At 44.1% G+C, this 19,992-nt stretch overlaps 1 protein-coding gene across 2 annotated transcripts; it reads right to left on the bottom strand.

Moving 5' to 3' along the window:
- Positions 1-6,415: 6,415 nt before the first annotated feature.
- On the bottom strand, positions 6,416-19,362 carry FUT10 (fucosyltransferase 10). Of its 2 annotated transcripts, none has more exons than XM_058043961.1 (5): positions 19,205-19,362; positions 17,101-17,304; positions 16,144-16,429; positions 9,959-10,794; positions 6,416-8,700 (listed from the first exon to the last, which is right to left on the bottom strand). In XM_058043961.1, the coding sequence occupies exons 2-5, from the start codon at positions 17,179-17,181 to the stop codon at positions 8,476-8,478; spliced, it is 1,428 nt and encodes a 475-aa protein (XP_057899944.1). In that variant the 5' UTR covers positions 17,182-17,304; positions 19,205-19,362; the 3' UTR covers positions 6,416-8,475. The 2 variants fall into 2 exon arrangements, with proteins under 2 accessions (XP_057899944.1, XP_057899945.1); XM_058043962.1 differs by having other exon boundaries at positions 8,443-8,700; positions 17,101-17,307.
- Positions 19,363-19,992: the final 630 nt, after the last annotated feature.

The following is a 19,992-nucleotide window of genomic DNA, read 5'->3' as shown; positions in this document are numbered from 1 at the left end:
TGCATCCGCAGGGCTGAGTCAGTCCCGTCATCTCTCAAGGTTATCTTGCCTCATCTGCTACCGCATGCCGCGACAACTTTACAGTCAGTCCTGCTGCTGTCTGGGACATTTTGGTACCCATAGCTGTCCCTGGTACCTGTGTCAGACCAAGGGACAGACCCCCCCATCTCTCCAAACCCCCCCATCCACCCATCCACCCCAGATATCCTTCATGCACCACTATTGCCAACCAGCCCATGCCAGGGCAGATCTTAGGGCTCCCTCTGAGGACAGCAGGACACAGCAACGGACACATCTGCCGGTGAAATCTAATGTTTGGTCCCCTTACAGAAGTCATTTTCTGAAAACGGGACTTTTAAAGTGGCAGAGTATTCCGGTAATTGCAGGTATTGAATTAGTTGGTCTCTTTTCCAAAGACATCCCTAGCAAAGGATACTCCAGCAGGACAACTATCTGAGTCTGCAAAAAGCCTGGAAAGAAATGCTGACAAGGATAATGTCCTCTGGCATCTTAGCCGTACATTTCAGTCATGGGCAGAGAAAACACCATCAGGAAGCTGAGCACTTCCACAGAAATGAGAAACGTCTCTCTGATGGCTTTTGCCTAGAGTACAGCTAGGAGTACCATCAAATAGCTGCTTGTGAAAGGGTAGAGCAGGCACAGCACAGCCTCTGGCCACCCTCCACTGATGCTAGAGTGTACTTCAAAGGCAAAATACTGCCCAGAAGGCTGAAGATAAAAGGAGTCTCACACACACAACACCTTAGTCTGGCTTCAGAGAGCTGTATCTGATTCTCCACAAGTAAAAACATTTCTATAGTCTTGCAGCTTTCTATAGCACCCAAATCACAGCTGCTGCTCCTCTAGTGCTCACCAGCATTTCCTGAGTTGGTTTCTGGCCCAAAAAACAAATCTCTGCCTCTAGAGCCCTAAAGTCAGGTTGGAGGCATGCCTTTTGAACAGGTGGGAAAGGGGATGCTGAAACTGCTGCAGCATGTGGTCACAGATACACCCCAGTAACCCCACTTGATAAGACGGGGTGGGTCTGTAGTCACCACCATTCTCCAACAATGCCACCAAGCATTTGCATTATCTGCAGTCTTCTGTGTACTGGAGTTCTCAGCAGCTCCCACACTGTGAGCTGTTGTTCCAAGCATTAAGCCTTTACCATGGATTTACATTTATGCTATTCTGATGAGTTACATCAATTCCTGAGTAGGATTACATTACATTACACTTAGTACAAGCCCCTTTGCAATGCCTCCATTGTATAAAGAGGATCCAGTGACTCATGCTTCCTTCATGGTTGGTTCTACATCACCAGGTTATTGGACAAATTTGCTCTTGGATGAAGCTTTAATTAGTTTTGATTAGCAATCCTAAACCAGATGACACAATGCAGGTCACAACAGCAAAACTGAGTTTTGTATTTGTGAGAATAAAGTAACACTATGTCCAGAGGGGGAGATAATGTATATACAATCTCCCACTCAGTGTGGGGATGGGGTAGCAGCAATTTCCACCACACCTGAGAGTTCTGAGAGTTCTTCTTCCTACAGCAGCTGGAAAAAGGATTCTTAAAAACCTTATTTAATAGTAAATTGTGTAGACAGTCATCTTCCATCATCTCTGAGCAGGGTAAGCTTCAAAGGTGAGGTTTTGTTCTCAAGTGCTTGCATCTATTTGCTTTTTTCATACTCTAAAATTACATTTAGGTCATCTCTATAATGGCATTTCCTATCCACCACTACCATAAGTAGTGCCCTGTTGGACACACTGGTCTTCTACAGGAGGCTGAGGAGGGGCCAGGAGCAGTGGCTACCAATTAAAATGCTCCACAGCAAGGGGGCCAAGACTCACTTTTCTTTGGCTCCCAGCAAGGCTGTTAAACAAAAGTAAGGTTTGAAGACACAGCCTCAAACTGCACCAGAAGAGGTTCAGGTTGGAGATTAGGAGGAATTTCTTCACAGGAAGGGTGAATAGAAATAGGAATGGGCTGCCCAAAGAGGTGGTGAAATCATTATCCCTGAAGATGTTTAAGGAAAGACTGGACACGGCACTTGGTGCCATGGTGTGGTTGACAGGGAGGTGTTCAGACATAGGTTAGACTTTATGAACTCAGAGATCTTTCTCAACTTATTGGTTGGAACTTACTGGTTCTGTGATTGTGTAAAAGTGCAGTCCCTCTGTCACACTACCCTGTGAGTCACTCAAAACCAACACTGACAGTCAAGATGTCACTGTGGCTGTTGCCTACTGCCTGAATTCCTGGCCACACTTTGACTGTGGGCTTTGATTTTAGTCATCAGACCAGACAGTCCAATTCTGACCTCTCAGACAGGAGAAAAAATTTTATTTAATTCTAAGATTAAGTGTTTTGGGGCAATGAAGGGTCCGAGAGTCTAAATCTAATTCCTTTATCACTGGGGTTTTGTCTGTACCGCTCTCGCCCCCAGAATTAATCATCTTGGGTTTCTGCGGTCTTTCTACAAAACACATGGCATGGAGAGAAATGGTGTATTTTTGCTGACTCTGAGAAAATGGTAAATAACCAAATGTATATGTCAGGAACAGGGAGTAATAGCTTCAAATCCAAACAACTGTTAGCAGCACATTTTAGTACATTAATAATTTACATTCCACGAAAAGTTTAATTTATGCAAAGTGTGAGTTTTGTGGTGTAGTTACTAAAGGCATGTAGTTACCCACATGATTCTGGGGATAACAAATCTATAGCGAGCCTTTGACTGCCAGAACTCTTGGCTCCATCACAGTTTTTGCATACTGTTTGCACAGTGTCTTTCTCAACACACCTTACTGGACTCTTACTGAGTCCAGTCTCATCCATATTAATAAAAAAGTCTTTTGAGGCCTACCCAGGCAAAATAAATACCCAGAATGCCTAAATATGCATTCAACACAGCAAAATATTTAGAAAGGTTGCCAACAAAAGGGAAACACCATACAATTACCTTCCAAACCTCATGACTCTGAACCAGTAATAACTGATGCAATGTCTCTCCAGCTGCTGCATCTCCAGCGGCTGCAGATCCAGCCCTGCTCCAAGGACACCCACAGCCAGTATCCACTGGAAGCCTGAGGACATCCCACCATCCAGCAGACACATGCTAGTGGGCCAGAAGGAGATGGTTTCTCTGCTGACAACGTACAGCATTGAAAAGGAGAATGACAAAGCTCCCAAGCCGTCCTGCAGCTTGCAACAAAAACCATAAAACAGGAAAGGCTTTCCTTAGGCTTCCCCAAACATGCTGACTGCAACATGCTTCAGTCCTCTCAGCCTACTGCCCCACTCACTTCTTCCAGGCCAGGTAACCATGCAACCACAATTCTGCATACCCAGGAGACCCACATCCCAGAAAGGTTATTCTCTGTTGCAAACCATCAGAAAGCAATGTGCAGCCTCTTCCCAGACTCTTGCCCTGCACCTGAGCCAAAGGATGAAACTTCTGGCTAAGTCTCTTTTGATAGCACTTTTCTCAGACTTCCACTTCACTCCAGGTTTGGGATGGAGAGCAAATGAAGTTGAAGGAAAATGTAATAGGTTAACTTGGTGTGTGTGTTTAGTTTTGGTATGGTACTGGGAAGGCAAAATGAACTGGGTTCCATGGACTTGACAGTGCCCAAACTTAATGTTTCAGAAGAAAAATCCTAGGTTTAAGACCAGTAGCACAAATGTTTTTCTTTCCACTTTGCCTTGCAACCTTAAGCAATCTTCAGGTCAGTTCTTTTCCTGCAGAATATATGTGCATACATTAAACAAGATTGATTTCAAGACATTTGATTGATCAGATGCAAAATAATGTCTCTACACCCTATCTTCCAAGGCCAGAGAGTAAAGAGATCAGCAAATGACTGCAGGTTTTTAATAATTGATTAATTAACCCTGCATTTAGAAAACTAACTAAAAACATGAGGCTTCAATACTTGTGGTTTAAAAACACTTAGAGGGAATGTCAGCCAGCAGGACACAGCAACGTATGTTCATACCACCCCACCCTACCTAGCCTTCCATGCCTTGTGCTCTGCAGGAAGTGCACCTGAGAAGGGTAGTTCACAAGCTCTCTCTTTGCATTAATTACAGAGCCTGGCTTTAACCCTGGCCTGGTTTGTGAACAGTCTCCACAGAGCTGTGCAGCACAGCACTGCAGTGTCAGTCATATGAGACCTCCCCACTGCCACCTCATGCAAACACAGCAGCGACACACTTTTCTACACAAGCACAAAGCCACCCTCATTGTATTTCATGTCAGGCTGACGCCATGCTGCTGACAAAACAGAGCATCACGTGCTCTGCAAATGTGCACTACCAGCGTCTTTGCTTTTCTTTAATGTCTGCCACAAGCAAGCATTCGGCTTTGTTTCTCTGTAATTGCTGCATGAGGGAGGAAAGCTGGGATTTGACCTCTGAAGAACACAATGCACAGTTGTGCGCCCACAGTATAGGATCAAGGTTTGTCTTGCACTGAAATGAACAGTTAAAGTCCTCCTCATGTTTTTTAATTACTACTTCAGTCTTCAGCTTGCTGTTCATTTTCTAGGGCAAATACTCCACTGTGCCTTTAACAAGCACACCAATCTCATATGATCTGCTGTGTTCACACCCCCACTCCACTACGCCCTTCCAAAGTGTTGGTTAGCGTCAATGTTAAGGAGATTTTTGAAAAGCTAAGAAATATGCAAATTTGAACCAATATGGGAAAAGCAGGTCAAGTGATCAGAGTTCAGAGGAGGAAAGAAATTTTAAACCTCAATTCTGTGCATACTTGGGATCAAAGCTACGTGGCAAGAGGGCCCCATCACAGGAGTGCTGCCGGAGGGCATGGTGGAGGCAGAGCACTGTAGGCAATGGGCAGCCCAGCTGCACAGCACTCTGCCACTAGACAGGGCACTGTTAAGGGCTCATGGATAATGGCCAGGGGGTGGCCAAACACAAGGGGTAACACGGGGGCATCTGCTGCAGACCACCTCAACAAGAGGTGGTGCAACTCTTAGGAAATCGGAGGAAGCTTCACTATGGAAGGGCCAAGTGTTCCAAGCGACACTCCCCACTAGCTGTAACTTCTGGTAAGGCCCTGTGCTGGGGTACAAAAACTCCACTGGGAATGGAGTCAAAAGGGCAGTACCTGCACGGGGGTGCACCACAGGCAAGACACACAAGGCAGGGGTGTGGTGGAGGGCAGGGTCAGTGACAGCCCAGCAATCGCCCAGCAGGTCTGCAGGAATGAAACAGACGAAGATTGAGACAGAAGGACTGGTAACAGGTACAGGCATGGGTACAGCACAGCCCAGACAGGGACTTGGGACCTCAAAAGGTACGACAGGGAGGGCCCAGATGAGGCTTCTCCCAGCTCCTCCTCACACTCACCTTAGCTGTTTTCCTGCAGCCTGACTCCAGATACCACTGCACTTCCCCAGACTTTCCCAGTCTCACCAGGGAGATGCTGCAGATTTCTGAGACACCTCCAAGTTGAATGCAGGGATATTCTGAAGGGGTCTTGAAGTTTTGTACTTCAAATGCAAAGGTCACTTTGGGCTCAAAGGCCACAAATATTTATGATACCACTGTAGCTGACAGGTGTGGGTTCAGTGGAATAAATGCAAACCCAGAAGGAACTGTCCTTGTCATGTCAATATGCCACATCAGAGGAAATCAGGACATCTTGTCACCATCATGTAAGAGGTTGGGAAGCATGCACTTCATACAAGATCAGATGTTCATACAGAATCAGCTCTCATTTTTGGAAGTACAGAGTTTTTCACAACTATTCTGCTATTGTCTTTCTAGGTCAAAAAGAAACCAGAAAAAGAAAGGACTGTACCATCTGTGTGTGAAACAAACTGCATCCCTCTGTTGGCTAGAATTACAAACCTGTACATGGTAGGAAACCTAGCAAATCTGCTAAATAAAAAGTTCTGCTTTTTCCTCCTCAGAGCAGAGGAGGGAGAGAAGATATCAACCTAGAATTCATGATGGTCAGTCTTTCTTATACTTGGTAAGTTTGCACAAATTCTTGCCATAAATCTCCTAGAGTGATGTTCACAAACCCTCCATCCAGCACAAGAAAAAAGATCCTAAAAGGTAATTAAAAAATGAAGAGGCCAAACGGAGATTGCTCTGAACTAGCTTGTGGGACTCAAGAGTTTATCCTGTAAAAAGAATGCACTGTGAGAGGACTAACAATTAAACCACAGTACACTTCTAGGCAACTGCTCTGGAGACTCATCTTTCTACTGTGTACAGCAGTGGATGAACATGTTACCTCTTCTGAAACACAGACTGTTGACCACTTGAACTATCAGAATGTGGGTCACAATCCTTCTTTCCCTCACACTCCACCAAATTAAAATGAAGGACAACAAAACACTAAAAATTGAGATAAATATGTCTTATATCTTTGGGTAATATCTATATTATCCAGACTGCTCAAGATGGTCAGAATCCGACAGATTCCACCATGAAAACACAGAAAAAATCCAGTTGTGCAGTTCCTGAGGTCTTTAAACAACATGGCTTGAGAGTTTTTGCCACGGAGACAGCAGAACATCACAAAACAAAACAAAGCAACCAAAAAAACAGTAACAACAGGAAGCAGTCTTTCATGTTTTTTTATCATCCTGGGAGGTGAAACAGACATTCATGGCAACAGATAGGCATTCAGCAGTTCCCTTTCCAAATGTTTTGGTGTTTATGTCCAGTTTTCAGCCCTGATCTAGGAAACCCTGTAAGTCACTTTAGTTAATGTCACTTTCCTGAAGAACTTTATTCGTGGAGCCAGGTCATCATTTGCACTGCAGACCACTGGGGAAAATGTTTAAGATGTCCAACAGATGCTGTGTGTCACACTAGGAAAACACTAGTGGTGAAAAATTTCAGTGGGAATATTTTGCTTCATCAAAACAAAATACATTCTCATAGAAACAATACCTGATACTAATGACCAATACTCTATTGTTCATGGCCACAAAACTCATCTTTCCTTTAACAGATTTAAAAGTAATTAAAAATTCACCAGCTATTTGTTGAGGAAATTTCTAGTGAGGAAACTTTTCCAAGGTAAGTAAATTTCACTGCTGAATTTCTTGGTGTAAATGCTATTCACACCCTTCTCCATTGCCACTATTTGGCTACCCCTTCATAAAACAGAAGTGCGTTTGACAGAAATTTTAAAATAGCCTGGTGCAATGAACAATTCCATGGAAATTTCACACAGGTGAAAATCTGCCTTTCCAGCAATGCAAAGAACCCTGGATTAGTAATTCCATTTGCCTGCATCATCATATGCAAGCATGTGTACGAATGAGTGTCACTCATCTGAATGGCTTCACACGGTTACTGCCACTTTGCAGATCCTCTGAAAATTGACTCCTCCACAGACTGAAGTTGAAAGAACTTGGAAAGAAAACTGCAACAGTCTAAATACCAGGCAAAGGTGTGTCTTTTGGCAAGTGATGATTAAGACCACCAAATTTTATTCTTCATCAGATTAAGTAATTTGAGGTTTTGTGTGTTAAAACAGGAAGGCTGCCTTTTTCTCCTTGGACCTACTGAAGACCTCAGTACCAATGGACTCTGTATTATCCCTACCCTTGGATTCTGTATTATCCCTACCCTTTTAATTGTATAATTTCCTGTTTATACACAATACAAATACTTCCTTCAGAATACAAATACATCATCAGAAAGGCAAGAAGATAAGTCAGATCTAAGCCAACCCTATTTCTGGGTTGTAGAGATACTCATGTGCTCTGCTTATTTTTAGCAAAAGATGGTGGGTAAATCTGAGCCAGCACGTTTTCATTCAATCTGTCCCCGGACACTAACAGATGGTGCTTCCTCGTGCCAACCATTAATGAACGTTACATTGGCACTCAGTGTCAGGACACAAAGCCCGCCAAGTCCCTGCTTAAATCTGCTGATGCCAGGAAATTTGATAATGAACAGCTAGCCAGGGACACAGTCCCAAGTTTTTAGTCTACCTCCAAAGCAGCACAGAAGCTGTACCTCTGCAATGGTGTCAGCTGCTCTGCACCTTGTGACTATCAATACAGCAAAAGAGGGTCATGGACCGGGGAAAAAGGGGCCTTGAGACTAGGCAGGTATGTATCTAAAGATGAAGGGAGAGCCATCTGCTTCAGGGTAATTAGCTGTGTGCTTAAATCTGGGCTTTGAGAATCCTGACAACCAGGACCTTAATGCCCAAACAGTGGAACAAATGAGAATTAATATGAATAATTCTAAATATAAACATATGCGTATATATGTGCATATATTACCTGGCAGAATGATTTGACTGTTTAGCATTTCTCAGTGCCCCTTGAGCACTGAACACACTAAATTCACTCTCACAGGTCTACTTCCCATGGCTACTAATCCCAAATGATAAGGTCACCTGCAAAAGAAAATCCCACAGAACTCCTCTGAGGTGCTCACTCTGTTTTACAGGTCTGTTGTGTTTATTCTTTGAATACAAGCATCCAAAATTCTTCAGCTGTAAAATTCTTGTTCCTTTCCACCAGGTGCCTCAGTGCCCAGGCTTCTTTCTTGGATTGCTCAAAGCTTGGTATCCACATCTTTTGGAGAGAAATCCAGCCAGGGTTTGATGATGAGAACCAGAATGCCTCTGGTTTGGGGCAGCTCAGATGATTAACCTGAGCCTCCCACCTCTGGGGCAGCCATCCCTGGCAATGAAGACAAATAAAAGGGGTTATTCAGGGACCCAGGCAAACAGAGAAGAAAAGTGCTATGCCATTAGTAAACTGTCCAATCCTGTCAGTTACACTCTTCTTCCTGCTGCAGGCTCTACCCATGTCCCTGTGGAAGGCTTCCCCCAAGTGTCTGGGACAAGATCAGTCATGCTGACAAGTCATGCATCTGAGTCTCAGATAAGGTTTGGCTGCAAATGAGCAGCACCAGCCCACACAAAATGAAATTACAAGACAAGGAGTTATATTTTCATCATTATGTTCTGGTTCCATCTTAAATATGCACATACTTACTGAGATTCTTTTTCTAAGGGAAAAAAAAAAACAAGCCATGAATCTGGCCAGTAGAGTAAACTGGTCTTCATAATTTTACTGACTAGAAAGCGTCAGAAGCACGGGGAAGGAATATCTGTATCTATCTATTCGCTACCTTTCCATGGCTGCATTCCTAACTCAAAGAGAGAACATATGTCCAGATTTGCACTGGACTTAAACAGAAAACTCTGGTTAAGTGTAATGCTTGCCAGTTTGTAATTCTCATCACTTCAGCTCACCTTAATAACTTGAAAAGTTTTCTCCATCTCCCCTCTACTGGCTGACCATTTAATGTATTGCTCAGATGGTGATCAGCTAAAGCACGGCTTCTCACAAACACACAACCTGGCTTAGAAACTGTTTCAGTGTTTAGTCACCAAATGTGCCCACAGACAATGGCATGTGAATGTACCCACAGATATATAGAAACTGAGAGTGATAGAGTGCTTAAGACAGATCAGAAGACATAGATCTCTAGTTCAGTTCCCCCTTCTAAACAGGTGTAATCATATAAAATTGCCTAGGGCAAAATTGAGTTTAGTCTTAAAACACCTCCAAGGGTAGAGATCTCACAACCTTGTTGGGCAACCTCTTTCCAAATATTCTAGGTCATCTGAAGAAGGTCAACATGTTAGGCTACTTTCTGCAACATGAAAAAAATCTCCCTGAACAGCTAAGCCTGCAGCTGAAAATGATCACCAGCTCAGTGGTCAATGTCATGTGCTCACACACTGCACCACAACACTGCGAGGAAGACACACTCTCAACACCTGTTTATATGAGGATGTACAACCCAATGGCACTGGAATACCATGGCTGTCAGCTAGCTGGAAATCTGGTAACCAAAATTCCTGGGACAAATCTGACCCTAATGCCATTTTAAAGCCTCTCTGGGACACAAACACAAATTCACACATACCTTTTCTTTCCGTCTGATGTTTTCCCACACTCTGTTACAAACCATACACTCAAAGGTGTCAATGTAATTGTCCTGGGTGATATCCTGCACTCCCCACTTGCGTTCCTTCATTGTTCTAAGCAGTCTTGGGTTGGAAATGTCCCCTTTCAGTTTCCATTGCAGATAGGACTCATATTCTTCATCATTTGTATCCAGTGTTTTGATATAGCGGGCCAGATCCCGAGGGTGTGAAAAACTGGATACCAGGATTACACTCTTGTTACTAGGAAGCCAGTCTACAATGCTGGGAGACCCAAAGTACACTGGCACTACTCCCAGCTTCAGTGGCCGCCAGAGTTTTTCAGTGATGTAATCTTCACAGATAGCATTTTCAAAAGCAAGAATGAACTTGTACTGTGCCAGTATTTTTAAAAAGTTTCCATCATCCATGGCAGCTGGATTTCTGAGATGCTGAGGAAGGTCTCTATTATGCAAACATTCCCCATAAGAGTCTACTTCAATGTGGCACATCAGCTCACGCACATAGCTGTCCCGGTCAGATGGGGGGTTGCAGTCAGACTGCACGTACACAAGTGGCGCAAGCCTTTTCCTCAGGCTGTTTTTCATCTGCAGAGGGATCATGAACCTCAATGACTTCAGGACTTCTACACCCTCAAGATACTGAGTGGTCAGTGGCAGGTGAGAGTGGCGGCTAAATGTCGCAGTGTGGTTGAATAAGGTGATGGTTGCTTCATGGAAGAGTTTGTAGTTGTTTTTTGGTGACTCTTCATGGAAAAGGGCCCAGTCATGATAGTCTTTACGAGGAAGAGGTAAACTGTCTGTACTGAAGTCAGTACCTAGACAAAAGTAAACAGTGTTCATCCTGCTCTTATGTATCACGTGACACTAACTACAATGACAAAAGTCTAGTTTTAATTTAGTATCAGTGCTACAACCATCACATTTCTGACACTATAAGGCAGTTATTTCAAAGAACGCAATTAATGCAAAGGCACAAGAGCATAATGACAGATAAAAATGAATTTCATAGCAGAAGAACCTAGAGAAGTGGGATCAGTAGTTAATATTAAAGTGGTTTCCTTTCATGTCATATTAGTTTAAAGGCCTCTCATTTCAAAGGATCTCTAGGAATTCCATATTTTAATGCACTGAAATGAGACTAGTAAAATGTTTAATAATCCCCTGGTTCTCTAAACAGGGGAACAGATGGTATTTCCTCTGTGATGTGAAGAAAATGGTTACCACAGAACTCAATTTGGTTCTAGTAATAAAACAACTAAATGGATGCTAAAATCCTGGACAGGATTAAGAAGAAAAAAATAATTACTTCGAGTTTTTAAAAGACATCGTACTGTAGAGACTTAGGAACTATTAACTTTTCAAAGAGGAAATTAAGAGTTGATGTATCACAACTGCCTACCAGATACATAAAGAAGTAGCTTCTGGCAGAAGACAGATCCTCAAAGTAATGCCAATAATAGAAGAAGAATAATGTCTAAACTCTAAAAACAGTCAACTGCAGAAATTGGGAAAAGTGTGGTCGAAACCTTAGGACAAACATAGATGACTTTTCTCACAGGCTGGTCTGTACAAAACTAAGTTGAAAGTACCAGTTCATTAATGCACTGCTTGCTCTCCCTTCATTATTACTGCCCTACACTCTCACGACCAGCCTTACTGCAGATTATATGCAAACTTGCCCCGTTTCTGTCAAGATACTTCCTCACTGTCCTAGAACCGTATCTGTTTTCTACTTAAGAAAAGGCACTGAACATACAAAACTTTTAGCTAATATAATAACTTTTAATTAGCTAATAATAATAACTTTTAGCAGTTCAAAAACTGAAAATAACACTGAAGAGCTGGTTCAGAAAATATCACAAATTCTTATCTTCAGATAAATTACCATCTGTGGCAGCCTAAACTTTGTGTAGCAAACTCCATGGATGACTGCATCTGGGACAATTGGGAATATAAGGTCTTAAACAAGTTGTGATTAAACCAACTAAGGGGAATGGCCAGTAAGCAGCAGATTCTCTGGAGGCAGAGTAATGGTTTCTCCATGCCAGCTTCCCTCTTTCACCATAAGACAAAGATGCACAGTCACAAGAGGCAGGGTCAAACAGTGGCCATATCTCTACAGGGGGCTATGGACCACAAACAACCGCAAAGCACCTCAACTCTGACCAGGAACTCTCCATAAGAAGACTGCACATGCCTTGTACTCTAGCAGACACAAAAAATTCCCATCCCTGGGAAGGGATCTAGGTGTTCCCATGCCAATTTAAAAGTATATAACCCAGTACACTCTTTGTTTTGCAGGCCCCTACCCTCAATGAATGAAGACTACAACCATCACTCCTATCTTGGACATCAAAATTGCAATGATCAAGAATCATCACTGGATCCATCAGAGGTGGTCTTTTTCCTCTTCACTATCTAATTCCTTCCTTTTATCCCTTCCTCCTCTTTTTCTCTTTCTTTTCCTTACATATTTTCTTCATGAGATTTTTATACTTTTATAGGAAAGAATCAGAAGAGCCATATACCTCCTTTCCACTGCAATTAAATTGTTTTGAAATAAACCTGGCTCATCTATACACACCAGTCATCCAGAGTGGTTTCATTCTAATTCACCAGTTACCATCCTTCAGAGGTGGGTCCTAACACCATCTCACTCACACTTGTAACTTTTCACTCTCCATTCTACAGTGGTTTGAGGTCTACCCCTGACCTCAAACCACTGATGGCAAAAAGAAGGGGGTGCCAGCAAAAGTCTTACACAGAATACTGATCTAAAAACGGAGATATGAAGAATATTTTTAAAAATGCCCAGTGGTCCTGGCAGATATATGAGTCTGCCAAAATGACTCCAAGGACAACCTTATAAAACTAATATGAGACTTCATTACTGCAGCAGAGACAGAAGTTAGCTGTCAGTAATATAAAAATCTATAGAGCAAGATCCTTCAGGAACATCAGGTGGGGATGTTTAAGGCCACTAAACATTGACCTTCTGTCTTCTGCTAAGGTCCTAAGTCCTCAGCACTAAAAGGATGAAAGGGTATGCCACTCAAGAAAAAATGCTATTTGGTTCTTCTGTTTTTGATGTGTTATCTTGTTTTTGATGTGTTATTTTGTGACCGAAGAAGGTGAGGAAAACTGAAAGTTAATCAAATCCTCATGTAGAAATTCATGAAGTCTGTCTGGCTTTGAAAACACTTTGTTTTAGGTGATGCCAAGAGAAGAAACAGTGAATACCTACAATAATGAAATGCTGTGGATTGAAATCACAGCACTGCAGCTCGGTCTCTTAGAAAGGTGCTCCCTCTTTTCAGGTAGTGTTGCAGGGAAAAGGGGATGGAAACACAGACAAGAATGAGAGAAAGACAAAAAAGCAACACATAAAACTTAACAAACTAGGAGACAGTTAAGTCAGGCAAAGAGAAATGTAAAGAAAAATGCACTATAAAATCTCAGAATCTCAGAATCATTTATGTTGGAAAAGACCTCCAAGATTATCAAATTCAACCTTTGACAAATGACCACACTGTCAACTGGACCATGGCACTTAATTCCATGACCAGTTGTTTCTTGAACAACCCCAGGGATAGTGACTTCACTATCACCCTGGGCAATCCACTTTAATGTTTAACAACCTTTTCCATGAAAAAATTTCTCCTGATGTCCAACCTGGACGTCTCCTTTGTTCAGCTTGAGGCTGTGTCCTCTCATCCTGCCACTGGTTGCCTGGAAGAAGAGGCCAACCCTCAACTGGCTACAGCCTCTCGTCAGGGAGTCATCAGGAGTGGTAAGGTTACCCCTGTGCCTCCTTTTCTCCAGGCTGAACAACCCCAGCTCCCCCTCAGCCATCCTCACTGAACTTCTTCTCCAGACCCTCCCCCAGCTTTGATGCCCTTCTCTGGGCATGCTCCGGCACCTCAGTGTCTTTCTTGAAATAAGGGGCCCAAAACTGGACACAGTACAAATCAGAGTGCATCAGAACGACCGAATTTAATACAACACTTAATCAACCTCAGTCCAGCAAGAAGACAAAAAGGATTAAAGGGAAGATAACATCAGCATGCCCCCTACCCCATGAGACGAAGGAAATAAGGAAGCACATGATGGAATAGAAAAAAGTACCACAAGACTAGAATTATGAGCAATTTCACTTCCTAACTATTAATTTGCAAATCTTAGATTTGCAGAAGAGAAATATATATGCTGCTAGGAGAGGTTATGCCTTTTAGAAGACATCTTCCATTCAGAAGTCATACTCCAAGGACTCAGTGCTCCAGCACAGAACAGCTGGACATCCCTTCTCTCTTAGGAACAACATCCCTGAGGCCCTGACAGTTCCAGCTCATGCTGACTGAGTCACATTGACAGCTCATGATAAATACTACATTCTATGAATTATGTGACACCAAAAAGGTGGAGCTGGGAATCTCTCCCAAAAGCAGAAACAAAGTCTAGCAAGGGGATGCCACATTTCATTTCAAAAAAAAAAGACAGCAACACTTGACAAAGTTATCACCTACACTGAGGGGCTCCCCAGGCCAGGACAGTGAGTCGGGACAAGCTGCATAAAAGCTGGTGTTCCTAACAAAGCAGTTGGGCTGGGAAACATCAATATCCTGTATTTTTGCACAGTGCTTTTCTTAATCTTTAGATCATTCTTCTCTTGACTAGCTTACTGATCAAGTACTGGGGAAATTATTGCAGTTTTTTGGAAGGTGAAACAGTGCTCTGATCCAGCCTTAGCATGGAAATTCAGATACCTAATTTTCACTCAGCAGGCTCTTTAGAGGGAAAATCTGTAAAAGTAAAATATGCCTTTCTGTAGACTCATGGCTCACTGCATCATGGCAGGGGGAGAGAGGGAGAGAAAGAGAGAATGAAAGAAAAACTCTCTGTTTTGGCATTGTGAGATCATTTACTGTGGTTTAAAAATAAGTAACAATTTTGCATATTTTGACACTTTCCTTTACAAAATTTATAGGCAGCATCACTATAAAAAGAAAAAAAATCTACAGGGAGAGTCTTACGCCCAGTATAAATTGTCTTTTAAAAATGTGACAGTAAACTATGTCCAGAAGCCTGCTAAAAATGAAGAGCAACAATCCTTCTAATACTGAAAAAGACAAATGAAACTACTATTAGAGACCAAAACCACCAGACTTTACAGTTTTCCTGTCATGCAATCCAGCTTTCTTTGTCTTTAATTGGGTCAGCTTCTCATTCCTTTGCTGTTATTCCTTTGCTTTCATGATTAACCACCACATTATCTGATAAAGCTGACCTACTTGGAGATCTAAAAAGATCAGTGATGAGAAGTTTTTGTTTCACTGATAACAACAAAGCTTAGGGCCCTTCTTCCCTATATTTCCAGTTCACCTGTATTCAGATTGAGTAAATGAGATTCAGTATCCTGATTTATTTTATCCAGACAAAATATCTGAACATACCAGTCAGAGAAAAGCATTTGAATTTATTTTTCCACCTAAAACTTATGCTTTCTTTCAAAAACAACTGTATGGGGGAAAAGAACAAAGTTGATGAAGTAAGATCCACTTTTAAATGACGCATCTTTCATGCTCTGTAGACTCACTTTACAGTGTATGTAATGGGAAGTCCCTGGCAGAGCCAAAGCGGCTCAGAAGATTGCACTAACTGCTGCTCCCTGTGTGGAATCAATAGGTTTCTTTCACTACATTCCATTTAGAGTCTGCTAGTAATTTCTTGGCACTTGAGGCAGGGAAGTTGCACTGTTACCGGAGAATGCATTATTTTTAGACAAAAGACTTGCACAAGTGCAACAAAGGCCTTGCAGAGTGTCTGCTAGGGGTGACAAGCCAGAAGACTGGAAAAAGTTGGCTTGATCTCAGACTGTCTTTAAATGCTTTGGCAATGACATGAAATAATCTTTTCTTCCATGAACAGGGAGTACATGTGATTGGAAAGCAGCATGAGACAAGGCATCAGTCATACTAGAGATGTACATGGTCACTCTTCAGAGTAGTTTTACAGAGCACTTGAATGGTATTCAGCACCAAAAAAAGTTTAACCCAATGAGCTGCATAAATTTCCTGCATAAATTGCCACCTAGAATACTAAATCCCTATGGGGAAAGAACTAAGCAGGAGTAAAAGTTACTTCTTTAAAAACAAATAGATTCTTACCATAGAACAGAAATGCTCTTGTCATCGGATTGTGCTGGTAGGTCTTGTTTACAGTAAAGAAGCAAACATCCTCTCCACACTGACTGAATCTCCCTGTCTCTCCAGTCAGGGGAGACCACCAGAGCAGGACAGGATAGTGATTTACATCAGACTCTGTCTTGAAGCTGCTGTAAAGTTCCTGCTTCTTAAACTGAAAAGCATGTCTCTCCCCAGGCTTCAATGGGCTGCTGTGCATACTGGAGATTACTGACACCTTATTCTCTGAATTGCCCAGTTCGGTGATAACCTTCAGGGAAAGAAACATACATATCACAACACATCACTGTCATTAGCCAGGACATCTGCTTGCAATCCAGAATTAAGGTATCAAGCACTAAGTCAGTATGTTAAGTTTCTGTCAGTCAAATGGGATGCATTTCACCGACTGCAAACATGAGGTCATACATCAGAACAGCAAAAGTTTTCATTTTAAATTGTAAGGAGAAGGCAAAAAATACATTTCTGTACAGAGACATGGCCACATCACATGTGACTTAACAACACAACTTCTGTTTTCTCCCTGGAAAATGCATAGGGCAGAAAACAGCCCTTCAATAGCTAGGTTTCTTCTGAAAATTAGCTGTTAAAAAACCCATTACAGACTTGTCCCCCAGCCTAAGGAGTTCAAACACGTGAAAAGAGGAGGCAATGCTGGATAGAGGCAAGACAACAAGGCATGGTATGTTGCAACATTGCTGAGAAACTCCTCCGAGAGCTAAGGATATATACAAGAAAAGTATTCTCTGGGTTGTGTCATTTCCAGAGTCAGCTATCACCACAAGGCCAACGCTGCTAACAGAGTAACTCCTGGTGAAGCACTGACTAGTATGGAAAATGTCTGTCGCCTCTCTCATGTGACAGAATTGTCTCCTGCTTTGACAGCAATCTCAAATATATCCCACCCTCTTGCCCCTGTACCTGGAGTGTCAGCACAAGGAAAAAGGCAGCTGCAAAGCAGAAGCAAGATGCCCAAAGTATCTTCCTCCTCATCCTAATCATGCTGCACTACCAGGCCTGCCAGAGCAGTTACATCTAGGCATTAGGAAGGTCAGCTCATCCAAAGTCTTCACTCTTTGCTGCTGGGCTTTCCCACTTCATCCTTATTGCTCTTCATGGTGACTACTGCTGAAAAAGAGTAGAGCATCAACACAGACAGCTGCTTCAAAGCTCAGTGGTTAGTTCCATGTCTACCCATAGCCTTCTGTGGGTGCCAGAGCCACATTTGCAGCCAGGTATCCAGAAAGCAGCCTGCCCAAGACAGCACTCTTGCTCACAAAGGCCCAGGCACATACTCTCCCTGTAGACATCCTGGACATCCTCTCATCCTTGTAGTCAGTGTAAGGAATGCTGACAGCACTGGCTCAGTAGAGTGCGAGGGCCACTGCTTTCATAAGTTTCAGATGTCAAGCTGTGCTGCTTTTCAGCAGACTCACAAACAGGGAAGCAACGAAAGACTTTCCTTCTCTGAGCAATCTCTGAAAATGCTCCTGGAAAGGCACACAACTACCTGGCCTTGGACTTACTACACTTCAGTCTTCTGTGACTTCTCTTCACAAACATAAAGAAAGCTCATGGAATATGCTCTGTGTCCAATGCATAGAGAAAGTAGCCACACGATACACACACAAATCCAGTTAAATTTAAAAAGTTCCCCTTTCTGAGTAATCTGCACCTGTGTTGGTCTGCCTCTCTTCAAATAATTTTCCCTTCCCCAGTGCTTTTTTTGGCTTTCAGAGAACCCTACTGTTTTCTTGCATGATGGATGTTTCTGCAAAAAAATCCCAAGTCGTGGCAGCAGGAGAAGTTGTAAAATTCCAGCCACGTCTTGAAAAATAAAAATAAAGGATGGTAGAAAGATAGGACTGTAGCACTTCACACAGAGATGTAAAGTTTGAAAATGGGGGTGTTCTGAAAATTCAGAGATATGACAATGAAATTTATGCTCGTTTTCCTGCCAGCTTTCCCCCCATCTTAATCCCAATCACAAAGTTCTAAAGCCCTAACAAAGAGGGATGGGTCCCAAACCTACTTCCTGCTGTTGTACTATCAGGGTGGTGCTGACAGCTAGAGGATAAAAAATATTCTTTTTCTGCTCTTCCTGGCACATGAGTTCATCCCTTTCCCTCAAACATCAGAAAGGCCTCTTTAGCAAAAACTGACATGAAACCCTGCTGTGCAATTCTGCTCTGCACAGGCCTGCTGCTTTTGAAGGTCTGTGTGGGTGTGAAAGTGCATGGCTGCCAGTTAAGTGCTTCTCTGATCAGGCAGGATTCTCCATAAAGCCTCTGTGCCTTCTGTGCCTCTGCAGTACAGCCAAAAAGCGGCACCAGGAGGGGAAGGGGATGAATTCTGCCCACTGCTGTGTTGGCACACCTGGAGCTGGACAAGATTTTTAACACCACATATCTTACCAGGCCAGTGCATGGCAAAAAGCAAGATTCTGATGATCCATTGAACACCGTCCTAACTCCTGTCGTGAGTTACAACCTGAAAATTGTCACATTTTCAGGTTCTAGAGGGGGAACTGACCATAGCATGGGTGTACTCCACTTATCAACCCAGGGTACCACTGAGCCACTTCATTTTTGCATCTGCGGTCCCCAACATGCAATACTTCTGCCCAGCACTGCGGCGCGCACTTGGCCTGGGCCACGCAAGGAAAGCTCGGTCCCGTCCCAGCGCCACTGGCAAGGATGACCTTGCAAAGCTTTCCCACCTCTGCCAGGCTGAGCGGCGGCCCTGAGGACTTGAGGGAAGAAGGATAAATCACCACCCCAGGCTGCCCTGCGGGAGCAGCAGCTCTCTGCAAATGCTTCCAAACTTCCTGCCAGCTCTGGCCCCTGCCTCTCCTTCCAGCTCTGTGTCGCCGCAATTCTATGGGCTCAGCATCCCAGCCGGGGTTTTTCCCGCTCCCCGAAACGCTGCCCCTTCCGTTGCCCAGGCTCTGCGCATCCCGCAGCCCCGGCCCTGCTCCCGCCGTGGGTCAGGCATCCTCCGGCCGGGGGCCCGCCGCCGTACTCACCCCGAGAAACTCGCTCTCGCCTCACCGCCACCGTCTCCCTCTGGCCGGGTCTGAGGGGGTTTGGGGTGTTTTGCTGCTTTTTTTTTAACTTTCAGCTAGTGCACCCACTTGGAGGGCGGAGGGGCGGCGGGCGCGGGGCGGGGGCGGTGCGGATGCCGCCTCCCTCCGCCCAGCCGCGGGGGCGGGGAAGGGGTCGGCTCTGCCCCGGGCCCCCGGGGCCTGCCCGGGCAACGCGGGGGAGCGATCGCCATGAGTGCGCCGTCACTTCCACGCCACCCGACTGGTCCTCTGCAAACCCTCACTGCAAGACCTCACCCAGTTCCCAAAAATAAATCCGCCCCGACACTGATTCCTATAGCTGTTTGCATAATAGCGCGCTTTGCGGTTTTGTGGTTTTTTTTGTTTTTTTTTACAACAGTGCTGGCGCTATCCTGACGGAGACTTTACATGGACTGCATGAGGCCAGCGGGCAGTCAGAAAGAGAAATGCGTCACGGCAGCTGGGAAGCCCCGAGGAGCTGGGAGAGCCGGCCCGCGCTCGCCGAGGGCAGGGCGCATCCCTCGTCCCTCTGGAGCGGGGCTGCGGCAGCGCCCCGCAGCTGAGACCCTGCCGTGCTTCCAGCCTTGCGGGGCATCCCTGCCGGGCCGTGCCTGCCGACCAGGGAACGGTCCTCTCTGCCCGCTCGGGGCTTCCTGAAGCAGGGAAACACTTGGTGCACCTCTTACTCTTTACAGATGTTTACTCCAAAAGCCTGGTTCTGCAAGGTCAGCTCAGTACTTACCCACCAG

Source organism: Melospiza georgiana, chromosome Z (genome assembly GCF_028018845.1).
Source record: "Melospiza georgiana isolate bMelGeo1 chromosome Z, bMelGeo1.pri, whole genome shotgun sequence".
NCBI lineage: Eukaryota > Metazoa > Chordata > Aves > Passeriformes > Passerellidae > Melospiza > Melospiza georgiana.
This window is presented reverse-complemented; position numbering and strand designations above follow the sequence as displayed.

Coding starts and splice junctions, on each gene's coding strand:
- FUT10 (XM_058043961.1), bottom strand. CDS start 17,181: ATGATTAGGATGAGGAGGAAGATACTTTGGGCATCTTGCTTCTGCTTT. Junction 10,795..16,143: donor AAGAGCATTTCTGTTCTATG/GTAAGAATCTAT, acceptor ACTTTTGTCTAG/GTACTGACTTCAGTACAGAC. Junction 8,701..9,958: donor ACATCAGACGGAAAGAAAAG/GTATGTGTGAAT, acceptor CTTCATTGCCAG/GGATGGCTGCCCCAGAGGTG.